Source organism: Lagopus leucura, unplaced genomic scaffold, assembly GCF_019238085.1.
Source record: "Lagopus leucura isolate 7727_CA_CO unplaced genomic scaffold, USGS_WTPT01 Super-Scaffold_100015, whole genome shotgun sequence".
NCBI lineage: Eukaryota > Metazoa > Chordata > Aves > Galliformes > Phasianidae > Lagopus > Lagopus leucura.
Genome location: NW_024962269.1, coordinates 3,831,926 through 3,853,655, shown reverse-complemented (window position 1 = coordinate 3,853,655; position 21,730 = coordinate 3,831,926). Strand labels below are relative to the sequence as shown.

General features: G+C 37.3%; 1 protein-coding gene across 1 annotated transcript in view; it reads right to left on the bottom strand.

The window, feature by feature from the left end:
• THSD4 (thrombospondin type 1 domain containing 4) overlaps positions 1-21,730 on the bottom strand; it is a 260,599-nt gene that overhangs the window by 52,007 nt on the left and 186,862 nt on the right. The window contains exon 8 of the mRNA XM_042876137.1: positions 5,591-5,795. Within this exon, the coding sequence (XP_042732071.1) occupies positions 5,591-5,795 (205 nt within the window). The remainder of the gene's footprint in view (positions 1-5,590; positions 5,796-21,730) is intronic.

Sequence of the window (21,730 nt, the reverse complement as noted above, 5' to 3'; positions counted from 1 at the left end):
TAGGAATACTCTATTTAGCAAGTATTTTAAGAAAAAAAAAAGTTTTCCTCTTTCTGTGTGTATTTCTGAACTCTTGAGTTCAATCTTCAGGAAGTAACTACAAAATAGATTTGCTAGCATTCCTAATATCAGAAAGCATATTTAAGGAACATTATTCAAAATGTCACTGCTAGCTTTACAGAGATTAACTGCCTGCTCAGTTATCGATAATTTACTTCAAAATTTCCTTAAGGTTTGAATTTGCTGTGTTTATTGTCAGTCTATTTGAGATTCAATTCTTTACATCTTTTCTTTACAGTTTGGAGAAATCTCTGTCATCTGTACAAGAAAATGTCTTTGTTGTTCAGCTCCAGTGGAGAACCAAGGACAAAAGGTAAAAAAAACAGTTATCCTAATCCAGATAACACAATTACATAGCTTACAAGTAATGCAGACAGTAAGCTATAAATGTGAGATACACTCCAACTCTGATGCATACACCAACACATCTAGAGATGCACTCAGTGAGTAATGTACACCACAGAAAACGCCATGTAGAAGTCTTTGTGGGGATTTCACAAGTCTATCCCAATAAACACATATAAGAGCCTAGCTTTTTCTTGCTGTACTTACTAAACTTAAAAGGAAAAAAGGCAACTTCTGTTTCTGAATAGAAATGGGTGGATTATTAACAGCTCATTGGCCGCTCTCACCACTGATTTGGGACAGACACTGAAGTACCGTAAAACTGAAGTTTGCTGTATATATGTAACAGAAAATACAAAGAAATCCTCTCCTTTGACATATTCTTGCATGTTAATTCCAAGCCTTGAAAATTCAAACACATATTCTCTCTTCTCTGAATTACTGGTTAGTATCTGTTGCAATGGCTTTGCACAGCAACCTTATTCTTGTCTTCCAAAATAAAAAAGTGTAAGAGTAAAAAAATTCAAATAAGGAGAAAGAGCAATTCTAAAAAAATCTATAATGAAGTGTACTAATTTACCTAATTAGCACCACATGAAGAAAATCAATGGTTTTTTCATGAGCTAATATTTAAATTACAAAACGTCTCATATGATTTCTTGTCACACAGCAGTGTCTCCAACAATGTTTATGTTCTAAATTCTCTGCCAGTGTTCTAATCTACTTCTGTACTTGCTGCAAATTTGAATCTTTAAAGTGATTTCAAAATATTATTTTAAGCTCAAGAGCTGCTAACAATATTTCATCATGAGACATGCTGTTTGAATGCTATCTGTGCTGCAGGGTACAATGAATCAAAATATTTTTCAGAGCATCTTTCCACTGCCTCTTCACTGTTATTTTCACATGACTAATCCCATATTCATGTTCTCACTAACATTCATGAGAACACTAATAAAATATCTTGGGCTTGTATTAAAAACAAACAACAATGTATACCTCTTATTTAAATCATGACTACAGTATGCCAGCATGTGGTGAGAGCAGGTGCTAGAATAGCTCAAAGTCATTCTACAGAAAGCAAGGAAAACAAATTAGTTCAGAGATTTAATCTTATTTAATAAATGAAATAACTTAATGCCATGAAAAACAAAATTAAAACACATTATTACATTCCATGAAGGAATGGCAAGAACAACTCTAAGCATCTCCACACTAAATAGTGTTCACATAAGGCACTAAACATTAAGAGGCTTGTCCAAACTCTAATGTATAAACTTTCCTTCCATAAGATCTCATACATGTGTACTGCCAATGACAGCAAGCAGTTGGTGTTCTTGGTACTGTCTGCAGAGCTGAATCTTAGTTGTATGAGCCCAGAGTCAGCCAACTGTTCTAGAAACAAACCGTTGCTTGAATTACAGGACATCATCTACTTACTTCTGATTACAGGTTTGCAACACACGGTTAATGTATTTCAAAACTAATTCATTTTCAATCTTTCCAACTTTCATTCTTTCATTAAGCTAAATTTCCACTTTTACTTTTGATACTTTCATCAGATGCTCTATATGATGAAATTACTATTAAGGCTATGGATATGAGTAACCACCAGTATCTTTAAATAAGGTTCTCAACATCCACCAAACAAAAAAACACCTTCCAAATAATCAGATTGATGTCATCTGGCTTTATATTTTTGTCATCCTAAAACTCAAACCCAAAGATGCTGGATTATTTATACTCAAAACCCACATTTTCTGCAGCATAATTGCTAAAGTGATCTGGTGCCACATAAGATATTATGGTCCTGTTTAATTCAATGGCAAACTTCCTATTTCAGTATATGAGAATTTGCCAGCTGTTAACTACCAGTGGGATAAAAGGTATGTCTTTGTCTCTTTCCTATACAAGATTAGCATCTTAGAGAAGTGCTTTTGCCAATGGAAAAGTCTCTCCAAAGTTAGCAGTTCTGCTGCCCAAAGGTCTAACTGCTCAGCCAAGAAGAAAATATTTAGGAAAAATACTTAGAGGAGCAAGTCATTCTGTGCATAGCTCAGGACTACACAGCCTACAGACTTGGTTAGAGAGTCTGAACATACATTGTAATACGTACCTTTTGCTTCAAACTGTAAGGAAATACACTAGATATTTACTAGAGTAAACATACAAATCAATTAATATATTGTGAATATACTAATAGCAATTGTTCAGGCAGGTTAATACCAAAACTGGGCTGCTTCCCTTCCAAAACTATTTTCCTAGGAAAAAGTAACAGTTCACTGAAAATAGCATGGGCCACTAGATGCACAAGAAACCTGTGATGAGGTAGGTGTGGTAGATCCTGTAAAATGTCAGTTGTAAAGGTACATGAAATAGGCTGTTTCAGTGGTTGTTCAAACACATCTCTATCATATTCATCATCATCTCTAAAACTATATTTTCTATGAGGTCACAGGTTTTGCTACAACGAGCAATGGATTATGCCTCAGAACCTTGCAAAAGCAGCGTGGAGAAGCTTTCAGATGTTTGGAGAACGCAGATGAACGTGAAACTCAGTAAGAAGCATAACATATTTACCTGCTTTTTCCAGCACCTCCAGACTGTACAGAAATCTCAAACACCTCCCAGTGAAAAACCACTTTCCTGGCTGCTGGTTTGCTTAGTATCTTTGACAAAGCAGTGAAGATGTACAGAGCAGTGTAAAAATTGTTTAATGAAATCACATGGAACTCAGATGGTCTCCTGAAGAGACAAGAACAACTCAGAGTCCCAGAACCATTGGCTGACATCTTTAAAAAAAATACATAAAAATTAAGTGACCTTGAGCTGATTTGTGATTTTGCAATGAAGAAACTATGAAATGTAAAAAGCAAAGGGAAAAACAAACCCAGCTAAAGTTATATTCCTTACAACCATAAGAATGCTGCTTACAAGCAACTCTGATGGCTGCAGTTGGACTACATCAGAACAATGACCTAAACCTCAGTTTTGCAAAGTATTTCAGTACATACTTAAGGAAATTGCTGCTGGGTTGTTGTTGTTGTTGTTGTTTTTTTTCACTACTGCAGCTTACAGAAAAGTTTAAAACTATTTACCAGTTTTATGATTCAAGACTTATGCCTACTAATATTGACAAACCAGTAAACATCAGACGTGAGCATTCAAGCTTCCCTGCTGTACCGGGGTTAACTGTTCTACAAAGCCCTCAGTGGCTAAATTTTAAATGCTGTGACATCAGTGAGAAATTTGTGTCCACTAATGGACAAGAAAAAAAAACAAAAACAATTTCCCAATTACCATTTAGCTTGTACACTGCACTGCTTGGCAAAACTTTTTCTAGTTTCAGTGTTTTGATCTGCTGGAACACGCTCATTCCTGTCCTGGAGCAACTACACCTGCCTCAATAAGCCAAGTTCATAGTGTTACAGCATAAGCAGAGAGGCTAGAGGCCTTCTAGATGGAACAGCCTCAGGAATTCAGAACAGTGGAAGGAGTTGGTAAATTTAGCAGAGTAGGTCTGTACCAACAGCTTTAAAATGAAACATATGTAATGAATAAAAAAGGAGAAAAAAGTTGATGGCATAAACAAAGAGCTCAGGGGAGCATAGCATGGGAAAGAAAAACCTCGCAACTTTCCCATACATGCCAACAGTCTTGATTATTTTTAAGCAAACGTTACTATTTCTCTGTCCTGCCAATTCCAAAAATGTACTTGCGGCTCAGAACATTTTAACATAGCTAAGTGACCTTTTCCGTCTGCTGTTTTCATATACTGACATGTAAATCTGATGGTAAATTATATTCAGTTTCATAACTTTATAGATTAGTAGTGCAGTGACTTTCATCAACGTGCTAAGCCCACTCTCATCCATTTGCTAGTAAACATACAGTACGTATAGAAGCTCCTCAGACAGAATAATTGTTTACCTCCCTCATCAAATGAGTTAGTGTTGATGGATATTACAAACTGTCCATTAGAAAAACTAACACTGGTGTACACATGTTATCTGTATCGAAAATACATTTGAATAAAATAAAGACAAATCAGAACTGATGATGAGTTCACCACAGAAGTGGTCCCGAACTTTTGATATTTGTGGGCTTACAGTTTATATTATTTCTTCCCTTTTGAAGAGTCCGGTTTTCTGCAAAATGATGGAGATGACATTACAGTACACTCTGTCCCCACCATAAACTCCCATCTACATGCAGATGTTTCTGTAAAACCAGTTACTGCTCCAACAGAAACCAAAAGAAGGCAAGATTCAATAATGAGCGCTCTCCTTTCTTGGACTTGAGCAAATTGTGTGATACTGAGATGGTTAACAGACGGAAGTGAGAAACAGTGGCTGTCAGAGTACAGGGATTTTAAACTTCCAGTACATCTGGATAGCTCCAGTGATAAAAACACTGAGCTAGCAACCAAGGCCTCCTGTATTATCATTTCTGTTATTTACTCTGATAATTCTTTTCCCTCCAGATCACTCCGCAAAATTGGCTCCTGAACAGAAGCACACACGTAAACAAAGACCTTTGTAACCTGGAAATGAGTTTTTAAACAGGAAATGTCGCAGTTCACAAAGGCATACAAGACATAATTTCTTATTTGCAGCATGCTATGCATCTCAAAAATATATCTCCAGAAGCTACGATGTTGATGTAAATATTTCAGGATCCTCTATAGTTTTGAATTAAGGGCCTTTAGAATAAATAACTGTATCACTGATCTGTATTCTGAGAATACCATCGACAATACCATTTATCTTGATGCAATTTTGGTATAATTTTCACATTAAAAGAGCTGACATTCTTAAGCAATCAGAAGATGTTTTTTTTTTTCTTCTCTAGAAAGCTTAACATACTTTACGTAAGTAGGTATGCCTCAGTGCTGGACTCTTGTACATACAGGCTAGGTTAACAATGCGGAGAGTGTAAGCATAACAGTGGATTAACTGCTGGGAAACACCAAAGTCACGTCACGCAGAAGGGAAACAGACAGTAACACATCTACAGTGTCTGTCCTGCAAGATCAAGCCAGAATTACACACTGTCAGTTAGTTCTGAGCAAAATGCCTGTCTTTTCATTTTCTGACGTCTATTTCACAGTCCTTAGATGGCACTCCACGCAGTTACACTAGCACACAAGAGATACACTAGAGATATTCACTGAGATACAACTTACCCAAATAGTTGTTGCTCTTTGACATCTCAGTAATGTTAATTTTAGTAGCTCCTTCAGGAATTTCCACTATCTTGTGATAGCCGAGATTTGTTAGTGTGTGTTTGAAAACTCCAGAAACAACCTTGCAAGCAGTGTTGTCCCCTCCGCATATTCCACACTTGTCAATCACCTTGTCTGAACCCAGATAGTCGTCACAGCCAATGCTCTGCAAAATAAAATAAGATTTCTGCTTCCAACATCTTACAACTGCAGACATCAAACATAACAACTGAAGACAGCATGACTTTCAAAGAACACTAAGTACTGAAAGCATTTTTCATGTTGTTACTTCAGCAGTTTCTGCCCTTGTTCTTCTGACTTGGGAAATTCAAGTTAGCCTTCAGCTTTTTACGCTACGTAACCAAAAATACAAGAACACGCTAAAGATCACTGATCATCTTTGCTGATCGCACCGTCACACCAAGAACTTCCTACCAATGCAGCTTCTGCAGCTGCTAGTTGGGAAAGAAATCTAACAGAGCTGCGACTCTGTTAGGATCCAGTAGATCTACTTTTTACACAAGTAGACCTGTGTTACATATAACGTTGCCTTAAATTCCACAAAAATATTAGTACTGAGACTATTCTTGGCAACTTAGGTTGCTAAGAAGACTTTATACTGTGCCAAGACAGTATGGAAACTGCCTACCCATTCACTGAGTAAAGAGTGGCACAATCTAATGTTCAACAAACCCAGTAACAACTAAAAAATTCTCATTAAATAATGTAAATTAAAGGCTATTAAAAAAAATTGAACTTATACTTTAAAAATATACATATTGTAGAGATGAGCTCCTCTTATGTAGAAATATTTCTATTCATTATATTGCTGTTTTGTATTTAAAAACTTTAAAAATCTTTTACCATGTACACTTATCATCTGCCTGCATGATTAATCATCTATTGGAAACGATGGGTTGGGGCACGTGTGCAAAGAACTTCTCTTGTCCATTCATATAAGAATGAAAAGACTCATGAGCTGGTAGAATATAAGCCTATCACTTCCATTTACATGAAATTTAATAACTTGATGGAAAACATTCAATAACTGATTGCTCTATTATTTCGAATTCCCAAATACTTGCAAATATTTGTTAAAATAAAAACAGGTTCATCATTGTTCTATGGTCTTTCCTGTAAGCAAACAGCCAAGTAAAGAAGGAGAAGAAAAAGAGATTTTTGATACCACCAACATAGGGAGTTTCTCGAGCCTTGAGATCGTGGTATTTCTTTCCAATTCCCAACTCTAACGCTTGGCCCTTGCTGCGAGAAATGTTCTAAACTCAAAGCCAAAGTCTGCTTACTTCCAACATAAATATTTAACACCCAACACGTTTTTTATGACTGTCCAAGAAATACAGATAAAGCCATCTAAGTCATCACTGCCAGGATCACATGGAGCTTGACAATTATGCTTGTCGTGAAGCAAGAGTTAGAAGATGATTCCCAAGCATGGTGTTTCATGGCAGGATAACCTGATAAGCAAGTGCCTAATTTATCCTATTAAATCTACTGTGAGCAATTGCTGCGTGATTTCAAAGAGATTTTGAATTTAGAGAGAAACATCTGGTTTAGCATCTTGCATTTGCCTAGCACAGCAAAAATAATAAGATCACATATGAGTGTAATTTCTGTGCTTTGCCTCAAAATGCATTTTACTTACTAACAAAGCAATACGTTTAAACACAGAAATTACCACTGTAACTATACCAAATCATGCAATATAATTTCAGACTTGCTAAAACAACTCAAAAAATGTGATTTTTTAAAGATTTAATTGAAGATTGCCGTGCCCAATAACTGGTTAACATCCACACTCGTTTTCTTGCTATTTTATTGAGAATACAAATACTTTCTCCACTACACAGGCTTTGGATGGAAATGTAATAAAGCATCAACCTATGCTATCCAGTGACTTTCAGGAAACTTCCACTGCCAGCAAGTTGTTTTATGGAGGAAATCCCTTCAAATATGAGGTGCTATTCCATATGAATTGCTAGCATAAATGTTTAATGGTATTCTGCATCACTACTGAGTCCCATAAAGGTTAATATAATTTTCTTCCTTTTAGCAAATAAAAGAGAATAGAGAAATACGTGTGATATTCATTGAGAGCATAATGCAGAACTACCATGGGGCACCAAGAACAGAACTATTTTTGACAGAAACAACACAACCACTCAGTACAAATGTGATTCTTCCTAGGGAATAAATATCAAACCCATTTCAAACTCACACAGCATTCTAAGTTAAGCATTAATGGATGTACAAAACAGCTGCCATTCTTCACTGTACAACTTGGAATTGTTGCCATGCAGCACAAACAAATGCTCTTTCAGAGAAAATGACTGATGAAGATACAAAGAATGAATTAGTGGAAACAAGAACCTAATAATTTGAAGCCAGTAACTGACAATGAAGAAACAAATACTGAATCACTATTAACAAAGATATAAATACACCATATGCAAAATGCAGAGTGCACTCAGATACACATTTTACATACCAACAGACACGATATCCAAGAGTAAACCACAGTTTTACAATGAAAAACCAAAAAAACTAGCGAGATGGCCCACTGAGATTTCTGTGGAAATTATGTGCTTTAAAGTATTGCACAGGTTTCTGAAGAACTGGCCAGTAAAAACTGATACATTCTGGAAAACCTTGAGATTCACTCAATACAGTTTAGGCAGGCATATAAAAATGACTGTGTACCATCTTCTAGTCACAGATCTGGCAAGGATATGTACAGCAAGTCGTGTCCCACACGTTCTATGGGAATCTCCCACTCTAACTGTAAAGGACCATAGATTTCTATCAATCACAGGTCAAAAGATACTGCATTAGACACCTGCCACTGGTCCAGAGTACATCCTGGGCCTTGGTTCACAGTTAATGCTGGTAAGATGAAGAAATACCTTTCTGGATAGCTGATTCTGTCTTTCTGCTTCTAAACAGACTCTTGAAGCTATCTGGGGATTTGGAATGGTAGCAGTCATCCTCTCAAAACAAGGGTAGTAAACAGGATTAAACTAAATAAACCTAAAATGTAGAATTCATGCAACTGTACTGAATAGATAATGTTTGTTTGTCCTGACTGCAAATTAAAGAAATATCACCTTACTATTTGGCAAGCATACGATCATATAAAAAGACAAACCAGCTCAACATGTACACTCTCTCAGGTTGTGGTATTTGTTACACTGAAACGCACATATATGCAACAAAGACTTTGTTCAAGAATTACAGCCAACAGTATGACAGCATTAATTTAAATAATAACTATTGAGAGAAACAAGAGGCAATCTGGATGAAATATTCAGTGGTGGACTTAACAGGGATTTAAGGCTATATGTACGTTTAGGACAACGCAATGGGGCTGGTGCCAGGCATTTGAAAACATGAAATGCTGATTCTCGTAATGGAAAACAGATGTTGTAATTTCAGTTCTAAATGGTTGTACTAAAATTGCAATCTACATGGTAAAGTGACAAAAATAATACAACATGACAATAACTTACTTCTATTGTTTGAGCTGCCTTAGATAATCAGGTCAGAAAGCTACAGTTGTGCATGTCTAGCATGTCAATACCATCAACTTCAAAGCATAACTACACTGATAATTCATTGGCTGCAAGTAGTAATTACTTAAGCAGTTCGGAGCTCAGGCATCCAGGGGCTAAAAGGCAGAAGAATAAAATGTATATTAGAAGTTATATTTAAAAATAAGTGAAAAAAAATCTAAGAAAATGGTCAGGGAGAGTTACAGATTTATCACTGCTTCTCCAGCTGCTAAAGAAATGTCTGATAGTATATGGCAACGTGAGAAGAGTAATCCAGCAACATGTATACATAAAAGCTAACAAACTGGGAAGCAGCAAAGTACAGAGTATTGGTGAGAGACTTGCTTGAACAGTACACAATTAATTCCAGTTCTACAAATTAAGGAGGCTACTGCTGATTACAGCTTGTATGTTACTGTGTTAGGAAGCTTAGGCTTCACGAGAGCCATCATATTTGCCACTCAGCTTGAGCAATACTGCATCTCCCCCAGCTTGGTGACACTGAGCTGTCAAAAAAAATGAATTCTTCCAATCGTAATATGAAATAAACAGAAGTACTGAAATTAATTATTACCACTGTGGTGATTTCTGGGAGTTAACTACAAAAATGATTCCATGTATAGAATTAACTCAGAAAAAAACAGATGACCTTTTAAGGCTAAGATCTTTACAAGGACTCTCAGCATTTCACAAATTTTTTATTTAGCTTACATTAGTATTGATGTAATGAAATTGAGACATTGCCATTATTTTGCTTTTTGTGGTTTTTGTGCTTCTTAGGCCCATGAAGAGAGTTCAATCTTTAAGAAATCCTGTGTTTCGTTTCAGAAATGATTCATGTGCTAGATTCCACAGCTGCTGCTTATTCAGTGATTATTATCTGTTGCCACTGAGATTAAGTCTAACAAACAGCACTGAACAGCAATTCCTAAACAAGTGTAGTATCTGGGTATGACTCCGTTTTCACTCTTCTTTTTCCTTCTCCTACAAATTATTCCTTTCCCATCAGTCTCCAAGATGGTTCACAGGGTTATTTTTTGCTAGTACAGAACAAGAAATATGGTGTATCGTTCAGCCCTTGGTCTATTGTTATTTTATTCTATCAAATGAAGCATTTAGAGAAGAGCCTTATACACTATCATATAACAATTTTTCACATGAAATTAAGCTAGAAATTACTACTGCACTTTTTGAGTTCTAATTGTTGCATGGCACTAAATAATAACCCAGTGCTTTGCTTACACCCGCTGCAATTCAGAAGTTGTCAGAGAAAGCCAAATTCCAGTGAACCACAGCTATGTCAGTAGACACTCCCTCTGCTGAGCTTTTTGCTATTGGTTTTCCTCTCGAGCAAGACCTTCAGGGCCCCTACTCCTAATCAATCTATGCCTAATCAAAGTCCAAAGGAAAAAAAACATTTCTACACATCTAGTCCCTCCTTCTAAAAGAAATGAAATTAACTATGGACTTTGAGAACAATGAAAGAGAAATTTAAGTGTAAAACAGAAGGAAGCATTACAAATGCTAGTAAAATTAGTTTAATTTGGCTTTTCTCTAACCTCTAAAAATTTTCCCAAACTTGCTCATTCAGATCTATCAACAATGCTTATTCAAGCACAAAGAAATTCTCAAAATGTACAATCAAACCAAAGCTAAAAGTCACAATGTTTTAATAGCTAGTGATAGCTAGCAGCAAGTAATAGCTAGTAGCTGCTCCTAAGAATATGTGATGAACATAAATCTCTGACAAAAAACTTCTACAAATACTTTCTGAAAGCTTTCCTTCCAGTATTTTAAGTTAGGAACGTCCTATAGAGATTTCAACTGAAGTTCACTGAAATCTGTTCTCAGTGTTTGTAGCTGGAAGAGGCCTTAGGCAGAGCAGCCATCTAATGCTTAAGCTTCTTTTCCCTGTGCTCACTTCTGGTGTTACTGATGTTGCCACTTTTTATGCTAGACATTAGAGCTTGTTTCGTACCACATCCTGAAAGCGGAAAAATACTGGTTCAGTCTTAGCCATTCCCTTCCACCATTATCACCCTCCTCCCTGCCATTGGTGTTCAATGGTGTACCACCACTTCTTGAGAAAGATGATGATTCATCAGCATTTTTTTGCTTTTTCTTTTTCTCTTTTGGCTGCTAACATATGCTTCATTTCAAATGGATACAAAATACAGGCAGATCCAGTTATCCCAACTCAGTAATGTTTTTGAACATGTTCACAGTCATTTGTGATTACAGAAAATACTCAAATTCCACCATTCAAACCAACTGCAAACAAATGGGGAGAAGAGGAGGAAGACTAGGAAGGAAAAAACAGATGAAATCCCAGATATGGGCCAATGGAACTGCAGTTATTCTTTGCAAAAACAGTTCTCCCTAATAGTTACTCAAGTATTAGTGAAGCAGACAACAGAATTTTACTCTGACTTCCTATGGTGCAACTACAGTTGTGTTTCTAAAACTAGTAAGATTTTGCTTCTTTCCATTGTTTGTTTGTTTGTTTTAACTCCTAAACTTAGATGATTCAGCAGATTATTGCAACTTAAAGTAAATCAATTAATTTCTCCTACAAATATTATGTCATTTGTACTTCTCATTCAAGACAGAAAATGCATTTATTGTTATATATTCACTCTAATTCTAGTTAACAGCATTTTGATATTATTTAGAGATGTTGCAACTTTTTAAATAGACATTATTTAGAAAGCCCAAATTAGAGGAAATTGACCCGACTGGATTCAAGAGATCCATACTTCTCAATGTCTATCCTTCCATGACTCCAGGAACATCTACTGCAAAGCTTTTATTGCATTGCCATGATTGAATTTTATTTATTTGCTTGTGGAGATTTTTATTCTTGTGTTCACTCACACCTGTAAGACAACTCTGAGAACTAAGATTTGTTCATTTAAACAGAGAGCTCTACTTTACATATAAGCTCAGTGCTGAAATGCTGTGTGCATGCAGTATTTGAAACCAGACAGTGCTGTGTATTTTCTGAGACATTCATTAGTGGGCAGTGAGACTGTCAACCGGAATTTAAAAGCTTTTGGGAAGAAGCATGATAGAAGAGCTGTTAAAAGAAGAAAAGTGTAAACATGTAACATAGTACAAACTGGTGATAATTAAAAATTACAAGTGTTATTTCATGGTATTGCATAAATCACTGCTAACAAGCCACTCTCACACTGGGACACTTGGGATCACAATGTAAAGAGCTTGCTAAATTATTAGACATCTCGGATCTGACTTCTATGGAATTCCACAGAAGTCTTATGCAGACGATGCCAGAAAACATAGCAATCTCTTCTTTGTAGATGCAGACAGTACTCTATCCTTTCCCATTAGAGGGATTTCTTGCTTTCACTCCTCAGTCCTTAAATAAACTGCTCTTTCTCTTTTCTATCAAAAAACAAAAACAAAAAACAAACAAACAAACAACAACAACAAACAAACCAAAAACAAGTAGGGAATAAGTCAGCCATAGCATAAAATTTGAGACAGCTCAAGCTTTGGTATTTCATTTTCTCACCAGCATTCAGCAACAGTCAGCTCAAACATGATGTATTGCCTTCATATAAAATGTCTCACTTAGTGACCACTGTCTAGACACGTACAGCTCAGTGACTGTAGTGAGTTGCAGAGCCACTACTAAATAGGCAAGAGTTTTGAAATAAAAATGTTTTATTCTGAATTTGTTCTAGTTTCCCTACCCCCAAATTCATAACCATAAAACATTCATATCAACAGTCCAGGCTTTATTTTTGGTAGGAGGTCAGATATTTCAAAGTTTATCCAACAATATCTACTTTAAGCAAAACTGTGCTTGTATTCATTAATTGCTCTTGAGCAAAATCCTTCTGAAATCAATGGAAAGGCTTCCCTTGAAATCAGTGTGAGTTGCACCTAGGAATGCATATGAAAAGGAGCTTCAGGTCTCATATCCAGTGAATTGTCATCGACAAAAGCTACCAGAATAAATATAATTTACCATTCCCAGTTCACTAGGAATAGCTTGCTGAAATGTCAATTTACCTCAAGGCTCTTGCTAAATGTGGAGAATTTTCAAATTAAAGTTGTGAGATTTATTATGCCACAAACACGCAGTGATTAATGGCCTTTCAGAGCCCTTGCACCTCAGACAGTAACTCAAGAGGCCCCCCTGGGGACTACTCTTCGCCAGTATCTCATCTTACAAAGGTCCTAAACTCTGAAGTATTGTAATGTTGTTCATTTTCTCAGCTGGTTTATTAGTCTTCAAATTCCATCTTAAATTAAGGAAGTCTCAGTTCACCAGGACAACTACAAAACGATAGACCACACATAGAAGAAAAACTGTATGCTAATGCTGAGCACCTTTTTCACTTGGTGGTGCTTCACAGATACCTTACTCATTAAAACTTCTGTGTTACGAATTGAACTCTTTATCAATCCCAACCTACTTAAGAGGTGTAGTCATCTCAACATTAAATTCACACTCACAAAAATTTTTGCTGACTTTTTAGGAAAGTATTTAGTATGTAAATATTTCTGTCTACAAGCAAGATTTTTTTTTCTGTCTTTGATAAAGTCTCCAAGCTGTAAACGTTTGGATTTCTGGGAGTCCTCTTCCATGCCAGATCCCCCACTAAGGAAATACCCTCAAAGCTTTTAAGAACCACACCTGTGTTTCTGTATCACAGGCTAACCATGTATTCCCCAGTTTGTCTGAGAAGCTTTCACATGCATTTTTAGTAATGATATTTGTTCCCGTTCTGTCTTCAACGCAACTGTAGAAGCTAAGAAAAACTGTCAGTACTCTCCATATCACCATGACTCAACTTCACTGCAATCAGAAACTGGAAACTTGGGAAAATAACTATACTGAGCAACGTGTTAGGAAATCAAACATAAAGGACAACTCACCAGAGAAGTAGAAAGTGAAACCTAAATGTTTTCTAACTCATTTCACCTTTCCAGTCTAGGCCTGAAGCAGATTAGGATTAGTTCCAGTTTGAAGCCAATATCAGCTAAGGTGGGTAACATGGTTGGGTAAATCAGCTCACATTGCAAAACATGAGAGAAATGTAAGGCACGTGTGACAAAAGCTGGCTTACAAAAAGGTGCTTTGGCCAGGAAATCAGTTAGATTCTCTTTCCTGTTCCTAGCCAAAGTGTGAGGACCTTTGACATCTCAGTGTTGCAGCTGCATCTGGTAGTCAGAGCAGGACTGGCTAGAAATTCTGGCAGCGCACTCACTATGAAGGTGTTCCAGAAACACTACAGCCAGAGCTTGGCAGCTGCAGGATAGCGCCTCTCTAGCCTTGTTTCCCAGCCTTTGAACTAGGAGAAGGTGGTTCTTAGATGGCAACTCTGGTCTGTTTTATTTCCTGTTTCAGATCTTGCACACAACTCCTGTGGGGGTTTAGCTGTCCAGGCTCCGGGCCAGCCTTCTAATGCAGCTGTACAGCCTCAAACCAGAGTTCAGATGCCTGGTATCTCAGGAGGTGCTTCTGAGGTCAAGGATTTCACCTTTAGGCTGTGTCCAAGCTATGCAGGTACTTATCTGTGGGTCCTGTAGCTCCTTCCCAATTCTAAACCTGGTCCTGACCTGCTTTTCTGCCTTGATGTTGGATGTCTCATCACTAGGGATTTGCCTCGAGATCTGGACTGTTAGCTGTACTGGGCTTACAGAGCAAAGTTTGGGTTGTGAGGGGATGCAGGAGAGGCTTTTGTGAGCAGAGCCCATGTCAGATCAGAGCCAGTTCCAGCTGCTCCAAATGGGATCCACCGCTGGCCAGAGATGAGCCATAAACAATGCTGGTTGTACCTCTGACAGAGGATAGTTGAGAAAAGGAAAATAATGCTGCAGTGCATTTCCAAAAAAAAACTAGATATTACTGAGGCTCCTAGTAAAGTGTAATTGCCCTGTAAACCAGACCTGTGATACACACAACCTAGCCTCCAGGATTAGACTTGAAATTGCAGCAAGAAATCCAATGATCTTGAAGAGTAAGATTCTGCATTAAGAATAACAGAGTTTGGCTTTATTTACAGACACTGAAGTCCATGGTTAACTGTTGTCTGACTCCAAAGTCCTTACAGATTACTCAGATTCTAAAGTCTCAGAACATCAGTGAGCAAAGTTCTGCAATTCCCAGAAAACCAATCTGAGTTACCTTTGCACACAAAAGTTGAAACTAAATTTTACTAGGCTACCTTACCAATTTGCATTCTGTAATGAGATACATGATTAATTACGTTGTCCACAAGGTGGCACTTACAATCCTTGCGAACCCAGTATGCAGAACTTCTACACACACAAACACATAAATAAATAACTTCTGCTTATAACTACAAACAAAATTCATATTCTTCTTCATTTCAAATTAGACTCTACTACACATGCAACAAATAATGCTATTTTGTTATTGGTAACATGTTGCTAAAATTTATCAGCCAATCCACAGATTTCTTTTTGTTTAGGAAGCATTTAAAGCTAAAGTAAAATGTTATGAAATGTTATAAAAAAAAATTAAATGAAGAGGAAACACTGGGAACTCGTTTTCCTCCCATCATCTGCAATCCTTGTCTGGAGACCACGTGGACTTCATCTATTAATCATAAACAAATATTTTAAGCTAAGTCCTCCCATTTTCCCTCAAAAAAAGAAACTTCACTGACTTCAAAGTTGATACCAATTGGAAATTTGCCAAGTCACACTAGCTAGATTCTATGTAGATTCAACAGAACAAAATTATACTAATGTCAAAGTCTTCATTATCTTGAAAATTTAGTAGGCAATTTCAATGACTATTATTTTTAAGTGTATCAAATTTCTTCATTTTAATTTTTTTTTTAAATTATATTGCTGCCACTGAGTCTGTGGGAATGAAGCATTAGCAAAACAGGAAGAGCAAATTAGAGAGCATCTGAGAAAACGACGTGCACGAGTCTTTGGGAACAGATGGGATGCATTAAGAGTGCCAACAGTGGATGACATCAATATGAGGTCACAGTGACTGGTGGCAGTACTCAATACACATCCATCCACAAGGCAAGGAGCAGGATCCAAGCCTCAGCTGAGTGCTAGTCACCCTAATCCCAGCCCTTAGAAAGACTACAGAGCCAATTGCTCTGGAAGAAATTTCTAAGCACAAGAATTATATAAAAAAAACCACCCTGCTGTTAATAATCAGTTAATTTGAGCAGGATTACCTGACCAAGCCAAGCCACTGTCTCCTGTGATTAAATGACTGGTCAGTGGACAAGTGGAGAGCAGTCTATTTTTCTTACTTAGATTCAAGCAAGGCCTTCAACACACTCTCCCATAGCATTCTTATACTTAAATTTGAGAAATATGGACAGGATAAGTACAGTGAGCTTGGTGTAAAACCAGTTGGAGTGTCAAACATGAAGGATAGTGACCACTGGAAGCAGGACATTCCTCAGGCTGTAGAAATGGGTAGACAAGAACCACATGAAGTTTTATGAAGATCATGCAAAACCTTGCCTCTGGCCCTCTGGCCTCAGAGTAATGCCATACACCAGTACAGGCAAGAGGCTCACAGACAGGAAGCAGCTCCGCAGGTGTCCTCAAACACCTCCAGGGATGCTTCATATCGTCTGTTTAGAGCTAGATCAACTGACGAGAGAAATGAAAATCAAAACTTTCAAGTAGGCTCCTTTGTACATACTGCAACTATAAACCACAAGTACCACTCCATTCATTCAGCATTCTAATGTCCAGGAGTTTATAATCATATAGACTCAGATGCTTTATTTCTCTTCTGCTTGTACCCTTATAGGAGATTCATATTCTTCCCTCCAAAGCCATGCATACTTATTTAACATGTTCTGCTTCTAATAGCTGAAATTTACAGCAAGTAAGGAATACTGGAAACAAGAAACGCAAATTCAAAAATCTGAAAAGGAAAAACTAACAATGAGCAGCAAAGTTTAGTTAAAGAAAAAGTAAATCTAAACATGAGAATTCATCTGACACCGAGCTCAAGCTGCTTGAGAAATTTGATTCTTCTAAATTTCTCACTATGATTAAAAAGCACAATACTTTAGGGAAGGGAAATAACTTTTACAACAGTTTTGTCATATGATGATGGGATTTTTCTCAGGTCTGTCACTTTAACCTCAGAAAAAACTGCAGAACAAAAATATTAGTAAAATCAAGCCTTAACAGAATTCTGCACCATAATTGGTGAAGTACTTCACTACAGCAAAATGGTGCAGCTCTATAAATAGGTTTCTGCAGCAATTCACATCAGATGAGTATTTGACACAACTCATAAGATATTCATTTATCTTCAAATTCATTTATGATATTGGACTGATAGAACCAAGTAAGTCATTAGATAGATGCCTGCAGCTTAACTTTAGTTTGGTGTTTACACTATAGGCTCCTACTTTAGAACTTGTATGGGAAGCCTTGATTAAGAGGGCAAGAGACTGTATCATAAGAGATAAAAACTGAGGAAGCCCCAACTTTACTAATTTCAGTTCACTGGAACTCACAGAGGTGCAGCTCATTTAATCATTTCTCTCAAGTTAAGATGCAACTTTGATTAGTAAACAACAACACACATATTGCCCCAGCATCTAGAAGTTCTGTCAGAATTATAGCTTGCTTTAATGGACCAATATTCCATTTCCATTCTTTCAGTTTGGATTTTTCTACCCCAGCTCTCATTTATTCAATTGTAACTTCTTTCAACATTGTTGCTGTGCTGTTCCAGGTCTGGTAGTGCAGAACATCCTCACAGTAGAGTCCTGTTGCATTTGCAGGTGTAGTTGCCATTTTGCCTCTCTTTACCGCTCTTTTTCTTCTCAGGAAGCACAGGGCTGATGACCTGGTAAAGTTAGGAAGATGAAAGAACCACTGTGCCATGAGCCACATCATCCAGTTCTTCTGGTGCTTCTGTTTGTTTTACCTTCTTATTCAAGCAGATTGCTTACACAGGGGTATCAGAACATTTATGTACTAAACTCCATGCCATATCCCTGAACTACTTGGCCTCGAAGTGTAAAACGATCAGTGTTGTTATAATTAACTGCCAAGTCCTTTCAAGTGCAAAGAGGTGAAGCTCCTTGGTGTCAACTGCAACTTTTCACAGTCTTCTGGAAGGTCTCCTAGCACTGTCTGTGATGTGCCTTTGATCTGTGTCCCTCCTCTCCTCTGATGGAGGATCCTGGCTTTTATTTTTTTTTCTCCAAGCCTAACCATGGTCGCCAGATTGCCTGGATGACCTTCTCTCCTTAACACATGAAGAAAGTGAGTATAACAAACCATTTTTCTTTGGCCACATTTAAAATGTTTGACCTTCATACCTGAACTTGCAGACTGAACTCCTACAGCTAGATGAAGATTATTCCTCTTATTGCTATCTGTGACAGGTATTAAATTAGATATCAGTGAAGACTGTATGATTGCTGGAGAGTAATACTTAGCACATCAGTATGTCACTCTCCTGGTAGGATTCCCACCACGTGTATAGCTCATTCATGTGAGCTATCTGTAAATTAGAAGAGTGATGTAGACTTCCAGGAACTGCTTTCAGCTTTGCTGATCCCCAAGGGAGACAAAGTGTTTGTTCTTCGTAACACTGTAAAGAACAGCAAGCAAATTACTCTGTACAGCCAGCTTTTTAAGGGTTTTACCTACAAGGTCCAGCTGTGCAAGTCCTTCAGTGGAAACGGTGTTTAGTACTGCAGAGCCATGCCTTTAGTTGTGAAGAGGAAGATACTTTCAGAAAGCTTCCAAAGGCAGAACAACAAAATCAGTATATTGTACATATTTTACTGTCTCACATCTCGTGGAGGTTCCTAACCCTCACTTGCTTTACAAATAAAAGGAGCAATGTTGAGAATTTACATTCAACCACAGGATAACAAACAACATTCTAATGGCTCTCACTTGATTTGTGGTTAGCTATTACCATCATTTTTACCCAAACATTTGATCCTACTTTGGCTTTCAAATATTTCCTGCTGTCTACAGACTTAATACTCACAAATCTTTGATGCTATTTACAGCCCTCTACAAATAGATCGTGGTTACATCCACATGCCGCCCACTTAATTAATTACAGATTTTCTACCTGCACAATAAATGTTTTCATTACCTATCTGTGCTTTATGTTGAAGTTCACTTTGTCAAATAAATTGCAGACAAGAAGAAATGAACTATTCATTTTTGACAATCTTAAGAATCCAATTGACATTTATAGTATCTGGATATTCAGCAGTTTAATGAAAAAAGCTACTTATATAAAGGCTCTTTCACTAAAACATTCAACGGCTCCTTGCTGGCTAGAGAATTACAAAAGAGAAGTTTTTATTCTTGTTACAATGGAAAAAGTAAAGTGATCCAGGAAAAGAAATCATGTGAAAAGATGTTCTTAAAGATATCACCTTGTAACAGCCAACAAAAAAGGATTAAAACCACAAAGCACACATCTCACACTGATACCTCTAACAATCAGCAAAGCAATTTCTCTCACACTGCTTTTGTTCTAAGGGACAATGGGACTGGCAGCTCCCCCACATGCAAACATTACATGGTGTATGAAACCAAACTAACTGCCCACAGCACTGCAGCAAAAAGAGCTGCAAGTGAAATAGATGTTTGTTGGCTGGAACCTCATCAAAGTAAGGATAGCGACTCAACTTGGAGACTTCTACTTAGATTCTTGAAGATTTTTGTCACTCAACTCTTTTTCTTGGGCTAAGCAAGAAGCATTTAAGTGTGAAGGAGATTAAGATGTCTAATCATCCTATATACTATTCTCTGGAAACAGGAAGCTATATATAGAACATGAGAGTGAGGCTTGCAGGCCTTTTTCTTCATTTGGTAGCATACAGTTCAGTCAGTTTCACTGATTTCTGCCTGGAGTAGAAGAAATCTGTCTTAACCTTTCAGAAGCCTTGAGGCACTGAAGGCAAGCTCAAGCACATGAAAACCGTAACACAGGGAGAGTCCAGTTTCTCCATGCCTAGACCCTAGGGTCAGTCTGTTCACATACAGCTCTGTTGCTGGAGCATTCAGAAGTACATCTAGGGCCTGGGGTTTCAGGTTTGTGTCTTAACACCTGTAAGTAGATCATATGGCTCACTTACTAAAGACAGGAATACTGTCTTTACAGACAGTAAAGATACAATACAGAAAAGAAATAACAAACAAACAACAACACAAAAAGTACCTGAAATTAAAACTGTCCTTTTATTATTTCTTTTTTCCCAACTGAGCATGGTGTTTGTAATTTTTTGTTCCAGCTGCAGATAGAAAATGTCTCAAGAATGACAGCTTTTGCATTACTATTTCCTGCCCTTGCAGGATGGAAGTTCTGGTCATCAGCAGATATACAGCAGCATCTTGAAAACATCTAAGGACTGATGTAAAGCAAACCAAGACCAACAGCATTTTTTTTTCCCTTACTGTACTTAAATGGATCACAGCCAGAACTCAGATGAGCACCTCAGTTACTGGATGTATATTCTGAAAAAAAAACACCTCTCTAAATGGTTTTTAATCACAACAAACATAATGTGTTGCAAACAAACATAAAAGACAGTGAATGCAAATATCCATGTCCCAAAAAGCTCTAATACTCAACAGGTACAGTAAGTTGCAAAAACTATGTATCACTCCTAGAATGCACCAAATGCTTTATCCCTTCGGAAAATTTTAAACCGCAAGGACAGAGAAGTTGCTTCATCCACGAGAATAGACTAAATCTAATTTAAAATAATATAAATCACACTTAATGAAGCCTGTCTGCCTGAATATAGTGATCTGCTGCAAATATACCAAATTCCTATTCACCACAGATTCCACAGGAAAAGTGGAAAACCATTTCAACACCTCAGTTCAGATACCAACTTCCACACATTACGATTTTTAAAGAAGGCCATATTGTTTCCTAGAACCTCTACACAGCAATGAAATGCATGTTCATAGCATAGATTGTATGACCAAGGCCTTCAAAAACATACACAGTGCTTAGACGTGTAATGAATTTAGTGACAGCACAGTCTAAAAAGCTCATGAAGAATTTCTTAAAAGCTAGGTTCATCGAATCAAAGAGGCTGGAAAATGCCTCCTAAGATCATCCAGTCCAACCATCCACCTAGCACCAATATTTCCCACAAAGCTTTCCTCAGTACTACATCTACACACTTCTTGAACACCTCCAAGGATGGTGACTCAATCATCTCCCTGTGCTGCCTGTTCCACTGCCTGATCACTCTCTCAGAGAAGTTGTTCCTAACATCCAATCCGAACCTCCCCTGGTGTGACTTGAGGCTATTCCCTCTCATCCTATTGCACTGACAAGAAACAGTTAAAAAGCAAAACTCAATTGATGTCCTCGATGTTCACTCCATGCCTTTTTAAAACACCTCTTAACTAAGTGGCTCAAACAAATACTTAAATCAGCACTGCCCTGATAATATCTCAGTGTTATCGTTGGCAAGTAATACTATGCCCATTCCAGTATTAAATAAAAAGTCTCTAAAATTCTCTTCAAAAGAATAATACCTCA